Source organism: Cuculus canorus, chromosome 24 (genome assembly GCF_017976375.1).
Source record: "Cuculus canorus isolate bCucCan1 chromosome 24, bCucCan1.pri, whole genome shotgun sequence".
Taxonomy (NCBI): Eukaryota; Metazoa; Chordata; class Aves; order Cuculiformes; family Cuculidae; genus Cuculus; species Cuculus canorus.
Genome location: NC_071424.1, coordinates 6,414,674 through 6,437,573, shown reverse-complemented (window position 1 = coordinate 6,437,573; position 22,900 = coordinate 6,414,674). Strand labels below are relative to the sequence as shown.

Genomic DNA, 22,900 nt, shown 5'->3' with positions numbered 1-22,900 from the left:
TATGATTCTATGTCTGGAGCTTTTATCCTGTGGGCGTTGCAGAGCTGTCCTCACCGTTATTGCTGAGGCTCGTTGCATGGAGGTCCGTGCTCAGGGTGCAGATGATGCTCTTAGATGTGGAAGAGCCACCAGTGAGCTGGGGAACATGGTGGAAAACCTGGATCTTGGGCAGATGGGACATGCATGCTGCTTAGGGTCAGTGGCCACTGCATTAGGATGCACGTGGTGTTTGCCATGAGGTTTCTTTACAAGCAGGAGCCTCCCGTTTGCCACAGGTTGGGTGCAGAAGCCCACGTTGCAGCCTGTAGCAAGGGTACCAACGGCCAGGTGGGTGAAGGGCACCTCTGCAGCTTTTCATGGGGCTCGGGTGCCCCCGCGGCACAGATTTCAGCAGCCCCCTTCGTGCTGGTGACTCTTCCCCAACGCTGAATAAATTAGCACCAGCAAGTGCTTGCGGTGTGTGACTAAAACAGGGCAGGGGCTGGTTTGGCAGCAAGGAGGAGGGCTCCCAGCTCCGGGGCGTCAGGCTCCCAGATGAAATAACTCGTCGTCAGAAGTGTCGAGGGGGGCGGGAGGGATGTACCCGTGGCAAAACCTAAAGTGAAATCATGGAAAATCACCAGCCAGCCAGCCCTTCAAGTCTCGGCAACGGTTGTAGTTACACCCTGCTAGTGGGGAAACTGAGGCACAAAGTCTCTCTTTCCCAGAGGTGAGGGGAGTTTTGCAGTGATGCCTCCTCTGTGATGAGGACAGGATTTTCTCCCTGTGGTTGTAGACTGCTTCCCCGTGCCTTATTCCCTCTCAAAGAAGCTGCATCCACCTGGAAACCAGCCCAACTGCCAGGTGAAGCCTCACCTTCACTTGTGGATTCATCTGGGAGCTGGTTCACCTCAACATGCTGCTTCTAGGATGACCGTGGTGATTGCGTTTCCCTCTGCTGCTTGTTTAAACTCACCTTGAATGAAGCAGGAGTCCAAGGCTTTGTCCTGCTGGAGCAGAGCACGTAGGGTTTGGTTGCAAAGGTGTAGGAGAAACGGACGGAAGAGCCCCATGCGCACAGAAGGACAGCAAGCAGACCAGTGACTGTGAAAGGAAATGGTTGTAACCAGCCTTGTGGCTTTTTTGCATTGAGTCGGTTGCTGTTAATGCCCTCCTTGTCCCTATAGATAGATCTGAGTGGAAATCGCATCCGGGAAGAGGGATGCGAGCTTGATGTTGTGCATCAGGATAATCCTTCTCCTCCCTTCCAGGGAGTCCTGCTCACGGCACAAAGTGGTTTCCCAGTCTCTCACCTATTGAAGGAACGTGTGTTTCTCCAGCGGTGCCACCAGTCCCATTGTTTGAGTGATGCTGCCGCTCATCTGAGTGATGATGCTTCTCCAAAACATTATCGGTGCAGGTGACTGGAGTGGGATTGTGGTGACAAAAGATTTGGGGGATCGGGTTTGAGTTTCTAATGGCTTTAGGTAACCTGCCTGCTGGAGCAGGTCTGCAGCAGGAGGAAACCCAGCCTGTGGGCTTGTGATGGTGACTGTACACCCTTGCGTCACCAGCACGCTCACTGGGCACCCATGTGAGCTCCTGGCCACTCTGGGGTCCTCCTGAGTTTAGCAGGAACCTCAGACCCATCATCTCTCCCCTCAGTCGTGTTTCCGACTCTTGCAAACCTAGAGATGAAGTCTGAAGGTGAGTCTGGGTTTACCGAGTCTCTTGGCTGGGCTTTGGGATCCCACTTGTCAGAGGGATCATCCAGTTTGGAGCCCCTCCAAGGCTTATTCCTGTCTGTCATCTCACCCCGAAGTGTAAAGACAGGAAGTTTGCGCATTGGTGTGTCCCTACCCCGGCAGTCCCTTCCCGTGGCATATTCTTCCTTGCAATAAATTGACATTGCACCTTTCTCTGGGGTCAGCTGAGGACACGTAGCCCATTTTGAATAGAACCATAGAATCATTGGAAAAGACCTCCAAGCTCATCCAGTCCAATTGTCGGCCCAACCCCTCCGTGCCCACTAAACCATGTCCCCAAGAGCCACGGCCACACAGCCTTTCCAGGAATGGAGACTCCCGCACTACCCTGGCAGAGGCTGCCAGGGTTTCACCACTCTGTCAGTGAAGAAATTTTCCCCATTATCCAACCCAAACCTCCCCTGGTGCAACTTGAGACCATTTCTTCTCGTTCCATTGCTTGTCACTTGGGAGAAAAGCCCAGCACCCACCTCGCTACAACCTCCTTTCCAGGAGCTACAAAGAGCAATGAGGTCTCCTCTCAACCTCCTCTTCTCCAGGCTAAACAGCCCTAGATCCTTCAGCTCCCTCATAACCCTTGCTCTCCAACCCCTTCCCCAGCTCTGTTCCCTTCTCTGGATGTGCTCCAGTCGCTCAATGTCCTTCTTGTAGTGAGGGGCCCAAAACTGAACCCAGGATTCAAGGTGTGCCCTCACCAGGGCCGAGAGCAGGGGGACGATCCCCTCTCTGCTCTTGCTGGACACACCATGGCTGATCCAAGTCAGCATGCTGTTAGATACAGGGAAACTGAGTCAGGAACAATAATGTGACCGATACATACTGATATCCAAGCGGTAACGCGATCTTGTGATCAGAGTGTAGGTACCACCTCCGTCAGGGATGTTCACCACCCTCCGCACTGCGCACCTCATTCTGTGCCCGAGGACCCAGCGGGGATTTCTGCTCGTGGTCTGATGAGCGTTTTGTTGCAGAACAATTGTGTTTCTGCACAATGGCAAAGGAGCAGGTGGCTTTCTGAAAATACCACTGGAAGTTGTGTGTAATGCCTCCCCTCCCACTGGGAACTATAAATATCGGATGAATACGAACACTTACTTCTCCCTGCAAAGAAACTGCCAGATCTGGACATTTTTCCTTCTGGTTTCTCCTCTGGCTTAGCGGCTTGGAGCGAGCAAGGGCTGAGGACAGGAACCACTTTCTGGTTTTCAGAGCTAGCCTTTGGGGCAGAAATGTGCCCATTAAGGTAAGATATTGGGAGTAGATGCTTCCTTGCCACCTTTGAGACAGGTCTAAAGTCTGGAGACACTGCCCAAATGTCCGATTTTGCCAGGGTTGCTTCTTCAGCAAGGGACCTGAGGACTTGAGGGAATGGCAGGAAGATGTGCCAGGAATGTTAGACTGGACATTAGGAGATGTTTCTTCACCCAGAGGGTGGTGGAGCACTGGCACAGCTCCCCAGGGAGCAGTCACGGTGCCAAGCCTGACAATATTGCAGAAGCATTTGGTCAACACCCTCAGCCCCACGGTGTGAATGTTGGGATTGTCTTATGCAGGGGTGGGGGGTGGACACATGGACTCGATGATCCTTAGGGGGTCCCTTCCAACTCAGGACATTCTGTGATTCTGCTCTGCTCTTGTGAGACCCCATCTGGAATCCTGTGCCCAGTTTTGGAATCCTCAGCTTAAGAAGGACATGGAACCGTTGGAACGGGTCCAGAGGAGGCTACAAGGATGAACTGAGGGCTGGAGAACCTCCAATATGAGGACAGGCTGAGAGAGTTGGTATTGTTCAGCCTGGACAAGAGAAGGCTCAGAGGAAACCTTATAGTGACCTTCCAGTACCTGAAGGGGGCTAAAGGAAAGCTGGGAAGGGACTTTTTACAAAGGCATGGAGTGACAAGACTAGGGGCAATGGCTTTAAACTGGAGAGGGTAAGATTTAGACTAGGCGTGAGGAGGAATTTTTTCATGATGAGGGTGGTGAGGCCCTGGCCCAGGTTGCCCAGAGAAGTGGTGGCTGCTTCACGCCTGGAGGTGTTCAAGGCCACGTTGGATGGGGCTTTGAGCGCCCTGCTCCAGTGGGAGGTGTCCCTGCTCATGGCAGGGGGTTTGGAATTAGATGATCTTTAAGGTCCCTTCCAACTCAAGCCATTCTGTGATTCTGTGACACACTGGGCATTGTCCCCTGAGGAGCTGTTGCTGCAGGTGGGGGGACCCCAGCTGACTTCATGGGCTTGGATGGGAGAGGAGGCACTGCCACATCTCTTCTTAGGTCTCTATCACATCCATAGTGCCAGTCTTCACAGCGGCAACTCCCTCTACGAATCCATCCTCTTCAGCATGTGAATCCAATCCTTTGCTGCTAAAACCTGGCACCTTATTTCTAGCCAGAATGCTTCATTTCCCTTATTATCCCTGGGTATCCTGGCCACGGGCTGTCCCTGGCAGCAGCCGGGTACCATCTGTGCGGTCCCCTGCCGTCGGCAGCGCTCCTAATGGAATGTGGATCACCATCAGCGTATGGACCCCATGGTAAATTAGCTCTTCCTTGGACTTCTCAGGGGGCTGGAGGTCTCCAGAGGCCACCATGCATCCCAGGAGTAAATATGAGGGCTTGGGAGAGATGCTGGGATGAGTCTGTATCTGCTGATTGTTTTTTTGTATTGAAATGCAGCTTTTTCCTTGTGGGTCGCCTTGGATGGAGAAGCTGCGGTGTTTGAGGTTGTTCAGGGGATGGCTCAGGTGCAGGCTTGTAAAACTAAGAAAACTGTGGAGCATATAGACAGGACCTGTGACCAAGCATAGGGGTGGGCTGAGGAAAGGAAGGATGAGGAGGGACCTATGGGGCTGTAGAGAGGAATGCAAAGAGCTACTGGCGCATGTGGATCTCAACTGGCTGTCTGTGATGCAGATGAACTGCATCTGGGTGCTGTGGCACCAGCAGCAGCTCTCCTGGGGTCTCAGGGCAGAAATGCCTTGGGAGGTGACATCTCAGGCTGTGGCCTGCACAAGCGTGTGGCAAAAGCGTCTGAGGGACCTGCTGTGGGTGAAGAGTTCCATTCCAGACTCTGTGCTTCAAACAGCAATTCCCACTGCTGAGCCGGGGCACTTCAGCATCATTGTCTTGTGCGCAGGAACAATCTCAATTTTCTCAGCCTTTAATCACCATGTCTCACTCTGAGGATAAAACAGAAAGCGGGCTCTGTGGGTTGATGAAGGTGTTGAGGATGTTCCTGCTCTGCCACCCGTCCCACGGCTCAGGGGGTCAAGGCCAACCTTCCATGTAGCACATGGGGGGGAACGCAGACTGCACTTGTCCTGGATGCTCCAGAGCAGTGTCCGACTTCAGCAAGGGTGGGAAGGACTTCTGCTGGGACATGGGTCCACCTGCGGAAACAGCAACAGGGATGAGCTTGCTAGAAATGTGAGGGTGCCACCTTTTGCAGCCTGTCTGTGCAATCCCGTTTAACACAGCGTCACAAGGAAAAAGTGAATGCTGCAAGGGAAAACCTGATCCTATGGGAGGTGTCCCTGCCCATGGCAGGGGGTTGAAGCTGGATGACCTTTGAGGTCCTTTCCAACCCATACCATTCTACAAGAAAGACATTGAGGTCCTGGAGGGTGTCCAGAGGAGCTGGTGAAGGGGCTGGAGAACAAGTCTTACAAGGAGCAGCTGAGGGACCTGGGGTTGTTTAGCCTGGAGAAGAGGAGGCTGAGGGGAGACCTCATCACTCTCTGCAGCTCCTGGAAAGGACGTTGTAGAGAGGTGAGTGTTGATCTCTTCTCCCAAGTAGCAGGTGATGGGACGAGAGGGAATGGCCTGAAGTAGCATCAGGGCAGGTTCAGATTGGACATTAGGAAAAACTTCTTCATGGAAGGGGTTCTCAGGCACTGGCAGAGGCTGCGCAGGGAGATGGTGGAGTCCTCATCCCTGGAGGGGCTTAAAAGATGGGTGGATGAGGTGCTCAGGGAGTTGATTTAGTAGTGTGCGGGTATGGCTGGACTTGGTGATCTCAAAGATCTTTTCCAGCATAGGGATTCTATGATTCTGTGAAAAGGGCACCACTTTCCTTCTTCCTTCCAAGTCTGACTGGGAAGGGGTCAGCTTGCGATGCTGGGACCCCATCCTCTGTGGTTCCACGGAGTAGAACCCATCCTCGTGCCACTGAGCTGCGAGCCACGGCCACTGGTCTGGGCTTGGCTGCCTTGGCCACGCTGCTCTTTTGCGGCCAGGTTGGGCAGCTGATGAGGATTTTCTAGGAGCAGAAAGGATCAAACTGACATTTTTATGGGATGATCAATCTCTGCGAGCTTGTTGCCTCCGAGGTGTGCATTAAGCCCTCTTTCCCAGCTGCCTGCTGGGGCGATGATCTTGCTGACAGAGCTGGGGAGGTTTTTTTTCTTTCTCTTGTCAGGGCTGAGATGAGAGGGAAGCTGCTCAGTGGAAAACCACCAGACTGTCTCTGCCTTGGTGCACTTGGGAGGGTTCGTGTGTGGATAAACGCTGCGTGTGCTTCTCACCCTGGGGGAAATGGGAAAGCCAGGGTGCTCCCTGGGTGCTGGGTGCTTGCTGTGCTCTGCACCACAAACCGAGCATCCTGGAGGCAGCTTGGCTCCCTACAGAGTCACACCGTGCAAATAATTGACCCAAGGGCAATTGACCCTGCTCTGTTCTCCATTGATTGCTCCACAACTGGGCAGCACCATTGCAAACTGGACTTTCCAAGCACGCAGCGCATGACAGTGCTGTTTTCCATCCCAAAGAGAGGGGAAAGCATCATTTTGGCTGGCGAGGGGGAAGGGATAGTAAAGCAAGCACGTTTTCACTGGCAACAAACCTGCTCCCAGCAAGTCTGTGCCTGGCAGCCCTGTGGGACTAAAAATACCCAGCAAAGGGCTAGAGCTGTGCACTGCCTGTTTTCGCAGCTCACCAGCTGTCTCCTCACATCCTCTCTCCTCTACCCAATGAATATCCCATCATTTCAGGCCCTCTAAAACCCGGCAGCGGCATTTCCGTAATTTTACCAGATCCAGTTGAAAGGTTGGGAGTCACGGCTAACGTTCTGCTTCTAACTGCGGGCAGGCTCAGCCCCCTCTGACACCCAGTGCTGAAGGGGTGATTTGATCTGCCCTCGCTGCTGCTGAAGTCACCGGCAAAGCGTGGGATGCATTCAAGCCGTCCTTCACACGGACATCCCGAAGATCCTTAAAAGTGACTGCATGGGTGTGCGGGTCTGCTTAAGAAATGCTGCAGGGATGGATCTTGGGTCTGCACTCGCCAGCTGGGCGCCTTGGGGAGACGTGTGTGGCAGTGGGTGATATTTGGTTGCTTTTGAGGAGTGAAGAAAATCCCAAGCTTTGGGGTGGCACAGAAATGAAGGGATGCTCATGTCACAGGGAGCTGGAGCTTCCTGCACGTGGGTGTGTTTTTCTGTTGCGTGCACATCCCTGCACCAGTGCACATCCCTGCACCAGTGCACATCCCTGCATGCGTGAGGTTGCTGCATGTGTGTGTGTCACAGAATGGTTTGGCTTGGAAGAGACCTTAAAGTTCACCCAGTTCCACCCCCTGCCATGGGCAGGGACACCTCCTGCTGGATCAATGCTCTTAATGTGTGTTAAGAAACACTGAAAGAGAGAGGCACAGTCAGGCACATGAGTTATATACTCTGTTAGCTCCTGGCCATGCCTGGAGAGCAGAAGAAACATGGATTTCATGGCATCATGGGATTATTTGGGTTGGAAGGAACCTCAAAGCCCATCCAGTTCTACCCCCTGCTATGGGCAGGGACACCTCCCACAGGACCAGGCTGCTCAAGCCCCATCTGACCTGGCCTTGAACACTTCCAAGGTCCCTGGGTGTGCACAGAGCCCTGCACGCTCCCCCGTGCCTGGTGCTCACCAAGCACGCGTCCTGCTCTAAAGGGCTTGACGACAGCAGGTAGCAAACGAAGCCGGCTCCTGGCTTCCTCATTTGGCATCAAAAATACCACCTTTGCAACCACCCTGACCCCAGATCACGGTCCTGCCCATGAGCTGGGCTGCTCCTGGAGCTTGTGGGTTTGCTGTTGCTGTGGTTTTGCAGACAGGGACAATGAAAGCAGCTCAGTGCCTGTCCGTAACAGTTATGGATGTGACCAGTGACTCCACAGTGTGAGGACTTTTCCACTCTTGGGGTCTGCCCTGGTTTCAGGCAGGAGATGGGCATCCGTGGCTGAATTGTTTCCAGAGCCACATTGCAAGGTGGCAGAGCATCAGCCTGGATTTACCTGCCAGCGATCCTCTGGCAGAGGGATGCAGTGGTGTCATGGGGATTGCGCAGAGCCCTGGAAGCCCAGGGCCAGCTGCCCACCACCTTCCTGGCGGCTTCAGTCCCGAACAAGGGAGGCTTTGGCTGCTCATTGTGGTGATAGGAAGTCTCATTGCTGCTTGTAGTGTTGCTCCAGCTGCAGAGGATTGCAGCAGATCTCCTTACCTGATGCTACAGTGTGTGTTCTCCACATCTGGGATGCGAGGGGGGATTGTGAACCCAACGCATGGTTGGAAGAGCTTTGAGACACTCAGTGTTGCCTTGTCCAAGACAGACAGTTCTATGCTGTATTGCATCTTTGCTCAACATGCTCAGGAGGGCAGCGCACAGATGATTTCAGGGACCAGTGAGATGGGCTGACTCTGTCCTGGACCAGCAGCAGTGCCATGCAAGGTCCCCGTGATCCTATTATCACCTTCTCCAGGCTGAGGAGTCCAGGTTGTGCTTCTCACCCCCAGCCTTCCTCCCCTAGCACAGAAACAGGATGCAACTGTGTAAAGGAGTAGCTTGCAGTGAAGTGAAGCAGTGCATGGGTTTACCCGGACTGCTCCAACCATGCATGCACGAGCCCAAACATGGGGGAAGCAAAAAGAAAATTATCGTTTGGGTGATGCATGGGGTAAACCTGTGCCTCCTCCCGCGCCGTGTGGGTCTGACCCCTTGGATCACCTCCACGGGGTGTGGGGAGCCACCACAGCCCCGCTAGGACTGGCGTCTGCAGAGCCTCCTTGGGGGAAGCGAGTCTCTCCTTTGCAGCCGGGATAAATTTCCATCCCATTATTGCTCCCGTCAGATTTATGTCCTGGCCATTCCCTGCAGCATTTCCCCTCCCTGAGTGCCTGCAGGGCTCTTCCCTCCCTGCTTTGATTGATGTCTCTTAACTCACCTGCTAATTCGTTCAGTTCCTCACCGGAGCTGAGATGGGGACGTGGCTGGTTTTGCCATTCACATTGTTCTTGTGGGGCCGTCTGGCTTTGGCAGCACAGACACACGTTTCCCATGCTCATCCCACAGAGGCAGAGAAGTAAGATAAGGCATGAAAGTCACCTCTTTTGGGTTTTGCACCCAAATTACTAGGGCTCAGCCCTGGGCTAAGGCTGGTGTCTGCTCTTCCCCCTAGAGCCCAGGGCTTCTACCCTCCAGGGAGGCGGGCAGTGAGGCTGTGCTCATCTATGGGTACGCCTGGGTCTGCTAATTATCGGAAGGAGGACTAGAAAACACTTTACCTGCTTAATTATGGGGAGGAGGCTCATGTCCAACTCAGCCCAAGGAGAGAGGAGGACGGAGTGGTCCCTCACTCTGCCATCTTTTTGCAGGGATGCTCTGAGGACAGGATGTCAGTCACCGTTATCCCGTCATCCATGTCCCAGTGGCAAGGAAGGAGCATGACCAAGCCTTGAAGGTTCAGAACGGTGTTACATGCCCGTTCATATAACAAATATGTTATATGCTGTTATATAGCTGTTCAAATAACAGCTTTTATTCCACTTGAGGAACACAAATTCAATCTACCCAGGAGGTAAAGGTGGGACAGACACCTGTGGGATGCCCTGTCCCACATCCCCAGCGTGTGGGAGGCAGCTTCCAGCACAAGGCACTGGATGCACATCGAGGGTCTGCTGCTTTTGCCAGAGCTTCTCTATTTTTAGAGGGTTTCTATGTCAAACTTCCCATCAGCTGAGGAGCCAATGTCATCTCAAGAGCAGAGCTACGGTTGCCCCGGCCCTGGTGGTGTGTGTCTGTGCATCTGAGCGCACAAAAGCATCTCCTTACGATGATGGCTTTGAACAAGTAGATGTGCCTTACTGTGCTGCTGAGCTGTTTGAGACACAAGCTTTTATTGCCGTGCAAAGGGGCAGAACAGGCTGATCCAGCCCATGAGTGCATGCGGGTCTTTCTAGTCCATGTGCGTATTTTGGCTTGAAAATGGAGTGATGCAGGGATTTTCAGACCTAGCCTTAGGCATTTCATCTGTTGAAAAGATTTAAAACTTCACTAAGTTCAGGGAGAACATCCCATAACCAGTGTTAGACGAGCGGACCTTGCATGGAGGTCTCCTTGTGGACAAACCCTGGCAGAGATGGCAATCCATGGTGGGCAGGTCCTCAGGGTGACACCAAGCCTCACTGCTGGGGACCCCTGTACATCTGTGGTGGCTGAAGTTCACCCAGAGGACTGTGTTAGTGGAAAACCCTGTCTGGCAACTTATGGACTCATAGAATCGTTTGGTTGGAAAAGGACTTTGAGATCATCAAGTCCAACCGTACCTGTCTACTACTGAACCACATCCCTGAGCACCTCATCCACCCATCTTTTAAACCCCTCCAGGGACAGGGACTCCACCACCTCCCTGGGCAGCCTCTGCCAGTGTCCGAAAACCCTGTTGATGAAGACATTTTTCCTGATGTCCAGTCTGAACCTGCCCTGGTGCAGCCTGAGGCCATTGCCTCTCATCCTATCACCTGTCACTTGGGAGAAGAAATCAACAGCCACCTTGCTACAATCTCCATTCAGGCTGTTGTAGATAGTGATGAGGTCTCCTCTCAGTCTCCTTTTCTCCAGGCCAAACAACTCCAGGCTCCTCAGCCACTCCTGGAGGATATCGCAGTCTCTCATCCAGTTGGGTTTGGGCTGCAGAAGTGGAGGTGAGGCTGCAGATACCAGCACCATCCCTGTGTCCAGGTGTCCATTTGAGCCGTGCTTTAATCCAGCCCAGATCCCACCTGCTGCCCAAACTGGCAGCTGTGCCTCTGCCCTCCAGATTCTCATCTCTGACACCGGCTGGGGAATGGTGCTTGTGCTTGGGCAGTGATTCGGGGATGCTGCTGCCTCCATCCCCTGTGAAGAGGTTTCCCCGACAGAGGATGTGCTGCAGTTCAGTTAACACGCAGAGCAGCCAGTCCTGCGTGACCCATCCCCGTTAATGCTGCAGGGAGAGATCAGCATTAATGTGATGTTCAACTCGGCCTCCCAGTACTCAAAAGGGGCTCCAGGAGAGCTGGGGAGGGGGTCTTGATCAGGGAGTGCAGAGAGAGGACAAGGGGGAACGGTTTTCAGCTGAAAGAGAGGAAAACTGAGATGAGACCTTAGGGAGAAATGTTTTCTGTGAGGGTGGGGAGACCCTGGCCCAGGTTGCCCAGAGCAGTGGTGGCTGCCCCATCCCTGGAGGTGTTCAAGGCCAGGTTGGATGGGGCTTGGAGGTGTCCCTGCCCATGGCAGGGGGTGGAACTGTGTGGGCTTTGGAACATGGAACTGGATTTCTCTTCCAACCCAAACCGTTCCATGTTTCTATGATTCTACGATTTGTTGCTGTGACTTCCTGTCAGGTTTGGGCCAAACCTGGATCTGGGTCTGGTTTTAAGCAGAGAGTTTGTGCTGCTGGAGGACACTTGAGCCATGGGGTCCCTGGGCCACGAGGCACTCCAGTGAGAGGACAGGGTCCTGGCCTGTGTGAATGCCAAAGACAATTATGGGATGTGGGGCTCCTGGGGCTGCTGCTCGCTGCACCTTAGTGCCATCCTGGATGCAGAGTAGTGACCGCATGTGTGCAGGGTGGGGCAGCCTGACACAGACCATTCCTGGGGGGCTGAGCCCACCTTTTACAGCCCTCCAGGGTTTCACGTGGGACAAAGGGTGCTGGGCAGGTGCCATGAGCATTTTAGGAGCAGCAGGAGAGATCTGATCACTTTCCTCTCTTCTCTAGGAAACCACCGTGTGTCTGAAGATCTGTGGTGCCAAACAGAGACACCTTCGTGTACCAGCAGTGAGCATCTCGTCCAGCCTTGTGGAGAACAGCCGACAATCACGGGACTCTCAGCATGCCTGGGCAGCCCAAATATCCCCCGGACCCTCCGTGTGCTGCTGCTGGCTTGGGCTCCCCATCAGGATGAATCCTCGAGTGCTGCTTTGTCCCCCTCTGAACATCCCCATGGCTTGTTGATGCTCCAGCCCCTCTGAAAGATCGGAGAGGTGACACAAGGGACCCTGGCAGTGACAAGCAGCCAAGACGGGGATTTAAGACTGTGAGGGCCTTGTTGGTGCCAAGGACGCCCCTCTGTCCCTGCCAAAGCAATGCCAGCTTCTGTTTAGCACTCAAGAAGAAGGGATGGGAGATCCCCCCCACAACTTCCCCACCCCATTGTCTCCTCCTGTGCTGGCTCCGCTGAGCCCATAGCAATGTGATCAGGGCCCCGCAGCTCAACAGCACCCACTGCCTGCCCCACCCGGCACCTCCAGGACCCTTACGTGCCTGTTGATCCTCGCCATGATGTGCGAAGTGATGCCCACCATCAGCGAGGGGGACCCTCTGGGTCCCCCCCAGGGCTCCGAGACGGATGCCGACTTCGAGCAGCTGATGGTGAACATGCTGGATGAGAGGGACAAGCTGCTGGACACCCTGCGGGAGACCCGGGAGACACTCTCTGTCACCCAGAGCCGCTTGCAGGAGACCCTACGGGAGCGTGACCAGCTCCAGCGGCAACTCAACTCAGCCCTCCCACAGGTAAGGATCTGGCCTTGGGATGAGCAGGAGCCTTCATTGAGGCGTATGAGGATGATTGGCTGCTTGGATGTGATTTTTAGCTCCTGCCTTTAGGAAGGTCAGCCTGGTGTGATAGTGGTGATGCTGCCAGCGGTGTTGCACCTCAGCCCAATGAAACATGTAGGTTCTCCCAGGCCTTGTAACCATGGATGTCTCCCCTTCTCATAGAATCAAGGAATCATTTGGTTGGAAAAGACCCTTGAGAAGATCGAATCCAACTGTACCTGTCCACCACTTCATCCACCCATCTTTTAAACCTCCAGGGATGGGGATTCCACCACCTCCCTGGGCAGCCTCTGCCAGTGTCCAAGAACCCTTTTGGTGAAGAAATTTTTCCTGATGCCCAATCTGAACCTGTCCTGGAGCAACTTGAGGCCATTCTCTCTCGTCCTACCCTCAGTGGTCTGTGAGTCCATGCAGGGAGGTGCAGGACTGCAGTCCCTGCTGTTGCACAGGGGAACGGGTATGGAGAAGGGGCACAATCTTCCTGAGGACACACCAGGGCGACAGCGAGGCAGAGACAGAGCCTGCGTTCACCCATTGGCACCGAACAGCGCTTGGGGAGCAGATGGCATCTTTTGGGTGTTGAAGCTGGCTTGCTACCTTCCAGCCAGCTTCTTGGGACGTTGGGAAGTCCTCAGTTTCCTGAGGCCACGCTGGCACTTACAGAGTCCCTAGATGGGGACTTTAACAAAGTTTCTTTCCCTGTAGGGAAGCCCCTGCTCCCAGACCCTTCCCTTGCCGGAGGAGCTCCTTTCCACCAACCTGGTGGGGTGACGGGACTTTCTCTGTCTCGAGCTTAGTCCTGAGAGGGGACACTGGGTGCAGAGTGGGCACTGGACATTGCAGTGGGCCCATTTATTCCCTGAGCTGGAGCGGAAGGCCAGTGGGCAGGGAGGCTGCCAGGGGTCTGTGCTAAGGGAACAGCTCAGGGCATGGGGGAACTAGGACTTGCCGTGACTATGCTGAGGTTTCTGGTGTTGTTCTGCTCTCACTCCTTCACCTGCTTGAACCACTCCAGGTGCTCTGGAGACCTGGATGTCAGCTTGGCCGCCACAAGCAAAGATGCTCGGGTGGGATATGAGTGGGGTGGATCAGCCTTGCAGGGCTGCACGGGGTGGGTGTGAGCTGCCCACCTTCCCTGTGGGGTCTTTGCGGCAACAGGCGCTATCCCAGGACCCACACCTGGGGGAAGCAGGATCTGGGGGGCTTCTGCACTGCTCCGTTGTAGGTGTTCATGTGGGAAGAAGCCCGGCAGCTGGAGGAAGCAGGAAGTTTCGAACATCTCTGTCTGCTCTGACTGTGCTGGTGCTGAGAACTTGCAGTGCCCTTGCCTGGGTGCTGAGGTTTGAGGCACCCTAGGGAGATGGAAAGTAATCAATGGATCAAAACTGGTGGCTCAAGCCAGGATAGAACTAGGGCTGGTGGCCAGCCAGCTCTTGGCATCCCTCCTCTACTCTGGAAGGGGGAAAGCAGTTCAGGAGGAAGACAGACATGTCCTCGTGCACAGAGCTGGCTGGTCCTGTCTCTGCCCAGGCTTCTGAGAGCAAAAAACCCAACGGTGCTTCCCTGGGAGCTCCTGAGGTCCCTGGGGATGAATTGTCATAGAATCAAAGAATTGTAGAATGGAAGGGACCTCAAAACCCATCCAGTTCCACCCCTGCCATGGGCAGGGACACCTCCCACTGGATCAGGGGCTCCAAGCCCCATCCAACCTGGCCTGGAACCCCTCCAGGGATGGGGCAGCCCCCACTGCTCTGGGCAACCCGGGCCAGGGCCTCCCCACCCTCATCAGGAAGAATTTCTTCCTTATGCCAAGTCTAAATCTTCCTCCTTCCAATTTAAAGCCATTCCCCTTTGTCCTACCAGTACATGCTCTTGCAAAAAGCCCCTCCCCAGTTTTCCTGGAGCCCCTTTCAGTTCTGGAAGCTGCTCTAAGTTCTCCCCAGAGCCTTCTCTTCTCCAGGCTGAACAACCCCAACTCTCTCAGCCTGTCCTCATACAGGAGGTGCTCCAGCCCTTGGGTCATCTCCATGGTCTCCTCTGGACCCATTTCAACAGTCCCATCTCTTTCTTATGTTGGTGATTCCAGAACTGGACACAGGACTCCAGGTGGGGTCCCATGGGAGCAGAGCAGAGGGGCAGAATCCCCTCCCTTGCCCTGCTGGCCACGCTGCTTTTGGTGCAGCCCAGGACACGGTTGGTTTCTGGGCTGCGAGCGCACATTGCCGGCTCCTGTCGAGCTTCTTATGTCCCAAGACCCCAATTACTCCCTGTCCTCAGGGATGTGCTGAGGTTTCCCAAGTGCTGGGTGCAGGCAGGGCCACCACCACCGCCCATGTGCCGGGGGCTCACGTCCCCTCTGCTTGGGGCTGCCCAGCCAGCGTGCACCGGCGGGAGCAAGCCAGGTCACCCTGAGTGCACACTGCCCACCCCGCTGCAGCCGCCTCGGATTAAGGGACCGTGCGGATTTAGTCCCTGCTCCTGCTCCAATAAAGGGTCCTCGGTGCCGCGACACAGGCAGCGTGCAGGCGCGGCAAACTGGGTCAGCGCAAAGGGACTCGGTGACAGCGCCCGCACGCACGAGCCTGCCAGGTGCCCTGGGCTACCTCTGCTCCCTGCACTGTGGCAGGGGATGCGATCGGGGTGGGCGGCAGATGGGGAATTGCCCTGAGCCCCCGCTGCCTCCCGCTGCCCCTACGTGGGCAGGGAGGCTCTGCGCCCACCATGCTGCTCGCCCGCAGGGCTGTGTCAGCCACCCTCGAGGGAGATGAGGGCTCGGCATGAACACGGGGAGCAAACCCAAAGGTGCTCACCTGCCCAATGGGATTAATCCCAGCATGTGCATGTACCAGGTAAGCGGGACGTGGTGGGTCTCTTCCCCAGGGCACTGCGTGGGGGCATTCCATGGACCTTTCCCATTGTCTTCCTCCTCCTCTGTGAACCCCTTTGCCGAGGAGCTTACTGCAACATGTCAGACCCCGTTGGGGTGGGATCCGAGCTGGATTGCTTGAAGAAACCCTTTGTTTGAGACAGGGTTGGGCACCCAAGCTCCTCGTGGGCACCTGTGAGGCTGCCAGCCCTTCCCTGGCATCAGCAATGAGCCAGGCTCTCCCTTGGGGAGGACGTGTTGCCTGGGGCGGGTTGGGTGGATGGAGCCTGGGGACGTGGCATTTGCATCCTTTCAGGGCACGCGTGGCAGATACCACTGTGTCAGCAAGGATTCCAGCAGAACAGGGCAGGGATGTGTTTAAGGCAAAACCCTGCGTGGGGCAGGCAGGGATGTGTTTGTTGGGGACAAACCCTGCGTGGGGCAGGCAGGGATGTGTTTGTTGGGGACAAACCCCACGTGGGGTAGGCAGGGATGTGGTTTTGGAGGCAAACTCTGGCATGGGGCAGGCAGGGATGCTCCAGAGATGCTCCTGCCTGTACCTCCCATTCTGCCTTGCCCATGTGGGGCTCAGTTGCCACATGGCCAAGCTCCCTCCCCCCTAATCCATGGGGACATCCCTCAGCCCCCAAAAGGCCGAACTCCAGGGCGATTTCCTGGGGAGCCTAAGCTGCCTTAATGCTTCTTACATGATTTATTTATTCATATGGGAGTGCTGAATGCGACTTAATCGGTCTGAAAGCTCTCAGCTCCAATCCCTCTGCTTTCCCTGCTTGCTCAGGGGGTGTGCAGCTCAGCGTCAGGCCCTGGCCAGGGTACGAGTCGTCTCAGAAGCCCCCGGGGCCCTGGCATAGCTGCCAGCTCCCGCCTGCCTGGCCACTCAGCTCAGCTTCCTCCAGCTCTCCTGGGTGTTGGTACCACTCAAGAATGGGACTTGCAGGGCTCCAGGTCACAGAATCATGGAATCACTAGGTTGGAAAAGACCTTTGAGATAATCAAGTCCAACCATACCTGTCCACTACTAAACCTGACACCTGAGCACCTCATCTACCCATCTGTTAAGCCCCTCCAGGGATGGGGACTCCAACACTTCCCTGAGCATCCACTGCCAGTGCCTGAGAACCCTCTTGGTGACGGCATTATTCTTGATTTCCAATCTGAACCTGCCCTGGTGCAATTTGAGGCCATTCCCTCTCATCACTGTCGCCTGTCACATGGGAGAAGAGCCCAGCACCCACCTCTCTACAATCTCCTTTCAGGCCGTTGCAGACAGCGATGAGGTCTCCCCTCAGTCTCCTTTTCTCCAGGCTAAACAACCCCAGGTCCCTCAGCTGCTCCTTATAGCCATTGTTCTCCAGACCCTTCACCAGCTTCATTGCTCTTCTCTGGACATGCTCCAGCCCCTCAAACGTACATCTTGTAATGAGGGGCAAATACTGAACCCAGGATTCGAGATGAACCCTCACCAGTGCTGAGAACAGGCGAGGATGATCCCTGCCCTGCTCCTGCTGGCCACGCCGTTTCTGATCCAAGCCAGGATGATGTTGGCCTTCTTGGCCACCTGGGCCACTGCTGCCTCATGTTCAGTCACTGTCATCCAGCACCCTCATGTCCTTCTCCCTCCGGCAGCTTCCAGCCACTTTCCCCAAGCCTGGAGCTGCACGGGGTTGTTGTGTCCCAAGTGCAGGATCCGATGACACTTGGCCTGGTTGAACCTCGTCCTTTTGGCCTCAGCCCATCTGGTGTTTCCAGACGCATTCTGGAGTGGGGTCCTGCATGGGGTGGCACTTTTCCCTGCCCTGCCAGGGCATGGCGTTTGGCAGGTTTTCCTGTCCCCAGCTTTGTCAGGAGGAGAGCAGGGTACCACGTTCCCAGGTCTCTGTACTGAGGGCTGCTGATGCCGTAGAATCCTCCAGCAGTTATTCCACGCTCTACTGCACCTTCGTTGCTTCTTGGGGCTTCTTGTAGACCTGAGATCTGGGCCTTTTGGGGTGGGCAGGCTCCCAAAGACCTCCTGAGCTCCCTGGAGGTCCCTGAGGAGCTGGGAAAGCTCCCAGCATTGAATGAACAGCCCAGATTCCTCCAGTTTTACTTAAAAATCTATCTAAAGTTCACCCTCACAAAAAGCAGGGTGGAAACAGGAACCTCGGCAGCTCCAAGTGAGGGGCAAGCACCACCATGTGAGACTTTTAAAGTCTCTCGAGCCTTTGGGGAAGGATGGAGGGATCTGGTGGCTGAACGTTGAACCATTGGAGCTGGTCGCACTCCCACAAGCCCAGGGCACTGAGACGTTGGATTCCTGCTTGCTTGACTGCATGATGCTCCTCCATGGGTGATCCTGGTTGGAAATACATGCTGTGACCATGTGTTGAGGTGGGAGGACACCAATTCCCCGTGAAAGGTCTCTGCAAAGCCACAGTGCGGTGACCAAGAGATCCAGGCTGTGCCACTGCTTTGCTTGGTGCCAAGGGTGGGCGATGGTTGAGAACCTGGGTTGACCTGGCGGGGTTTAATCTTCATAATCCCGTACTGCACACTGCTGGGGTTGTGTTCATCCCCTCAGCTGTGACTTGGGCTGCTCCTGGGACAGCAAGGAGAAACCGAGGGGATGGGTCTGCCAACTCCTAGCGCAGACAGATGGACAGATGGGGCCTCATCCCTCGCATGCTGAGTCAGCAGTGCATCCTTCCCACATCACCCTCCAGCACACGCCTGGCTCGTCAGGAGCAATCGCTTCAATTAGGGGCTCTAAAATGCCATTCATCTCCCAGCTGGAGCCAGTTTGTTCCCAAAGCTTCGATGCATTGGAGTGGCAGCCACAAATCTTGCCCCAAATGGGGAATTTTACCCACTTTGGTGCAACCTCATTGTGTCTTTGTGCTGCAGACGGCACAGGGAAAGGCAGATGGCTCTGGGCTGAGGGCTTCTCTATTTCAGCTTTTTCATGCTACGAGCCTTCTCCTTTTAGCTTCCTAATGCTCTTATTGCTTTTCCCAGCTGTCTTCATGTAGCTGGTTTCTGGCCTCCCTACAGCTCTTGCCTGTACCTTCTCCAAGCATGCATCCAAGGGGAAGACACTGAACACTGAACGTGCCTGGATCTGACCAAAGAGCCACATCCCAAGCCACAATGCCCTGTTTCAATACCTTGTATGGTGCTCCGGGTCTCTCTCCCTACTCTGACAGTGAAAATAGCACCCGTCCACCCTGTTCCCTCCTCCTCTATGGCTTGAGGCTGAGCCCAGCCAGTCAAGCTTTGGGTGGTTTGGTTTTAATCCAAATTAGCCACTTCCCAGGCTGCTGGGCTTCCCGCAGGGCTTCTGAGGACTCCCAGGGCTGTGTGTCGTCATCCGTCCTTTGACTGAAGATCAGGCACCTCTCCTTCACTTTCTAATCCATTTATCGGTGTCCCTACTTAGTCTGAGATCTTGTTGGAGCTGGGTCAAGTGCCTCTGCAGCTCCTGGAAGGCTCCTGGCCATGGCCAGGGCAGAGGAGAATCACCCAGATCCTCTTTATCCCCACTTCGCTGGTACTCAGGGCGATGGCATAGCTGTGTAGCTGCGCTCCGTGGTGTGACCCTGCAGCCGGGAGCTGCGGACAGGTTGTCCTCATGGTCCCCGACCTCGCCTGGTGTCCTCTGGTGGCCCTAAAGCAAGGTGGCGCTGCTAGGGCAGATGGCTGGGGCTGATGGAGGTAGCTCCAGGCTGGGGCTGGATGGATTTATTCCTATATTTTCACTCTCAAAGCATCAAAGTCAGGCTTGCAAGTGCACCCAGGCCTGTGCGCTCTGTTAACCCCTGCTGCTTCCCATCTTGCTGCAGGCGCGTTGCTATTTTTGGTAGTAAATGCTCGTGTTTTGCTGCCTTTCCCCAAGGAAGGACGTGTATCATGGGTTCTTTTATTTCCCATGGGATGCTCCAGGCCTGGCAGCCTCGCCAGGGGGACAGCATGGGATCTGCCTAGCCCTTCCTGGCCAGGTGGAGGGCTCGGAGAGGAGCACCCCAGTGGGATGGGGTCAGTGGGAGCTTCGTGCTGTGCCTGGAAGTGGAGCCACTACCACACTTTGCCCTGCTGACCCATGGATTGCATCGGGCTGGCCGGGGTGGGGGCTGCTTGTCCCTCTCCACTGGATTTTCTCTCTCTTTTAATCTCCTGGCCTTTCGTGATGAAAGCCTGATTGCGAGAGCAATCTGTACAGTTTGGCCAGCCTGGCAAGGCGGAGTGCTGAGGGCTGAGCGCTGCCCATCCCTGCCCCCAGCCTGACATCCCCCTTCCCGTGCTGCCTCCGATGCCTTGCCTCATTCCATTCCACACTGCATGTAGCCCTGTTCACCCCAGCAGGGAGAACATCCACGTCCACAGCTGTGGCTTCCCTGCCAGCCATGGGGCAGAGCAGGAGGTTCCCATCCTTTGCAGCTTTGAGGACGTTGTTCCACAGGGTCTGTGCTTTGACGCTCGAGAGAGTCTATCACCCGTGTGATTTGGGCTGCTGAAAGACATCCCAGAGGCCATCACAGCTGTGAGGATGCTTTTGCTGAACTCCTTCATAGAATCACTAGGTTGGAAAAGACCTTTGAGATCATTGAGTCCAACCGTTCCTGTCCACTGCTGAACCTGATCCCTGAGCACCTCATCCACCTGCTTTTTAAACCCCGCCAGGGACGGGGACTCCACCACCTCCCTGGACAGCCTCTGCCAGTGCCGGAGAACCCTTTCTGTGAAGACAATTTTCCTGATACCCAATCTGAACCTGCCCTGGTGCAACTTGAGGCCATTGCCTCTTATCCTATCACCTGTCACTTAGGAGAAGAAACCAACAGCCACCTCTCTTCAACCCTTCCAGCAGTTGTAGACAGCGATGAGGTCTCCCCTCAGTCTCCTTTTCTCCAGGCTAAACAACCCCAGGTCTCTCAGCCACTCCTCATAACACTTGTTCTCCAGCCGCTTCCCCAGCTCCATTCCCCTTCTCTGGACACACTCCAGCCCCTCAAAGTCCTTCTTGTAGTGAGGGGCCCAAACTGAACCCAGGATTCGAGGTGCACCCTCACCAGTGCTGAGAACAGAGGCAGAATCACTTCCCTAAACCTTGCTCCCTGCCTCCTGTGTATTGATGGATGAGGGGAGCAATATCTCCCTAAATCTGAAGCAGCCAGCGGTGCAAGGGCAGCTGGTCTGGCACCTCTGGCTCCCACTCTCGCGTGCTTTCCACTCCCAGGCATTCCCAGCCCTAGCGTAATCCATGGGGATGCTCATGGGCTGCTCGCTCCTGCGCACAGCACTTGCATAACCCAGCGGTGCGTACGCACATGCATGTGCCGCTGGGCTGCGCCGAGCTGTAATCCCCACCGGCCGCGAGAGCACAGCTCTGGGAGAGGCTTGGCCAGAGCAGCGATATCCCAGAGAAGCCGCTGTGCAGTGGGGTTCCCTGCACTTTGGAGGGCTCTGGGATGGCCTGAGAACACATGTGGGGTGGTGCCTGGGCATGGCAGGGGTTAATGGTGGGGATTTTGGGTGCTGTGACCCATTTGGGGGATGGAGAGGATGCCAAAGTAGAACTGGTCCCTGGAGAATTAATGGGGCAGGAGCGGGGCTGGAAAGGAACAGGGGGACTCGGGCCCTGGGACGAGGTTGGTGTCAGGATGTTGGGTGGCAGCAGCCCTGAGGCATGGTGATGGGCAGAAAAGGGAAATGACTGACTTCCCTGCTGTGATTGCTCTTCCTCCGCATGCTCCAGTCCTGTCCTGTGGTGGGGTCTCAGAATCGTAGAATGGTTTGGCTTGAAGGGGATCTTAAAGCCCATCCAGTTCTGACTCTGCCATGGGCAGGGACACCTCCATGCAACGAGTCTCAGCAATAATGGTGAGGACAGCTCTGCAACGCCCACAGGATAAAAGCTCCAGACACAGAATCATGGAATGGTTTGGGTTGGAAGGGACCTCAAAGCCCATCCAGTTCCACCCCCTGCCATGGGCAGGGACACCTCCCACTGGATCAGGGGCTCCAGGCCTTGAACACCTCCAGGGATGGGGCAGCCACCACTGCTCTGGGCAACCTGGGCCAGGGCCTCCCCACCCTCACAGCAAAATATTTCTTCCTAAGATCTCATCTCAATCTCCCCTCTTTCAGCTGAATACTGTTCCCCCTCATCCTATCCCTGCATTCCCTGATCCAGAGCCCCTCCCCAGTTTTCCCCAAGCCCCTTTCAGTTCTGGAAGCTGCTCTAAGGTCTCCCCTAAGCCTTCTCTTCTCCAGGGTGAACAACCCCAGCTCTCTCAGACTGTCCTCATATGGGAGGTGCTCCAGCCCTTGGGTCATCTCCTTGGTCTCTGGACTCAGTCCAGCATCACCAGTGACACCACTGTGCCCACCAACGCAGGCTGAAAACCACACCATGGGGAGCAGTTTGAAGTGGAAGGAGAGAAGGAAAACCCTGTTGGGGCAAACAGATTATAAAGCTCTGGATTTCTTGGCTGGACGTCATCTTTTGCAAGAGGTTTTGCTTTGAGCTGAGCAGAGCATTTGATTCAACCTGAGCTTCAGTATTTTGCTTCAGTTTGAAGAGGTTTTTATTTATTTAACTTGAAAATTGAGTGCAAGAGAATTTCATGCTGTAAAACCACTCTCAGCCCCGAGTTCAAATTTGGTTTGTTAATGCTCAATCAAATCATTCTCAGCTTCCTCTGAAACATTTTTCCTTTTTAAGTTCTTCTCAACAGCCCTGTGAAACTGGTGTAAATTCATGAAGCATGCCCACATTTGCATTTTTCACCCTGAAAATCCCAGCTGCAACGTGTGACTTAGTCCTGGCACCACTTGGCGACTGAAAGAACAAGTGGTCGCAATAAGAAAGGGCTCCTGGACTACACTCAGTGCCTTGATTTAATTTTTTAAGGGAAAATGAACTCTCCTGCATCCTAAGAATATCACAGTGGGTTTCTGCTCCTGTCCAACACACCCAAAAGTGTGGTTGTGCTGTTGCTGAGGAGCCCATCCCATCCCAATGGCTGTGCTGGCTTTGCAGCTCTGTTTCAGCATGACCCCGGGCACAGCTCTTCATGGAACCATAGAACCATGGAGTTGTTAGGGTTGGAAAAGACCTCTGAGCTCATCCAGCCCAGCCATCAGCCCAACCCCACCGTACCCACTAAACCATGTCCTGAAGAGCCACGGCCACGCAGTTTTTGAACCCTTCCAGGGATGGGGACTCCACCACTTTCCTGGGCAGCCTCTGCCAGGGCTTCACCACTCTTTCTGTAAAGGGAAGGAATTTTTCCTAATATCCAACCTAAACCTGCCCTGGTGCAACTTGAGGACATTTCCTCTTGTCCCATCCCTTGTCGCTTGGGAGAAGAGACCAGCAACCACATCACCACAACCTCCTTTCCAGCAGCTGCAGAGAGCGATGAGGTCTCCCCT

At 54.9% G+C, this 22,900-nt stretch overlaps 1 protein-coding gene across 4 annotated transcripts in view; it reads left to right on the top strand.

The window, feature by feature from the left end:
* The window catches only part of PPFIA4 (PTPRF interacting protein alpha 4), a 74,125-nt gene that overhangs the window by 21,459 nt on the left and 29,766 nt on the right, over positions 1-22,900 (top strand). For 3 of the 4 annotated variants that reach the window (XM_054087334.1, XM_054087333.1, XM_054087332.1), the window contains exon 2: positions 11,758-12,555. In XM_054087334.1, coding sequence (XP_053943309.1) covers positions 12,319-12,555 — 237 coding nt within the window. In that variant the 5' untranslated portion in view covers positions 11,758-12,318. Of the gene's footprint in view, positions 1-11,757; positions 12,556-15,167; positions 15,450-22,900 lie in introns of those variants that run through there. The other variant, XM_054087335.1, reaches the window with a different exon arrangement.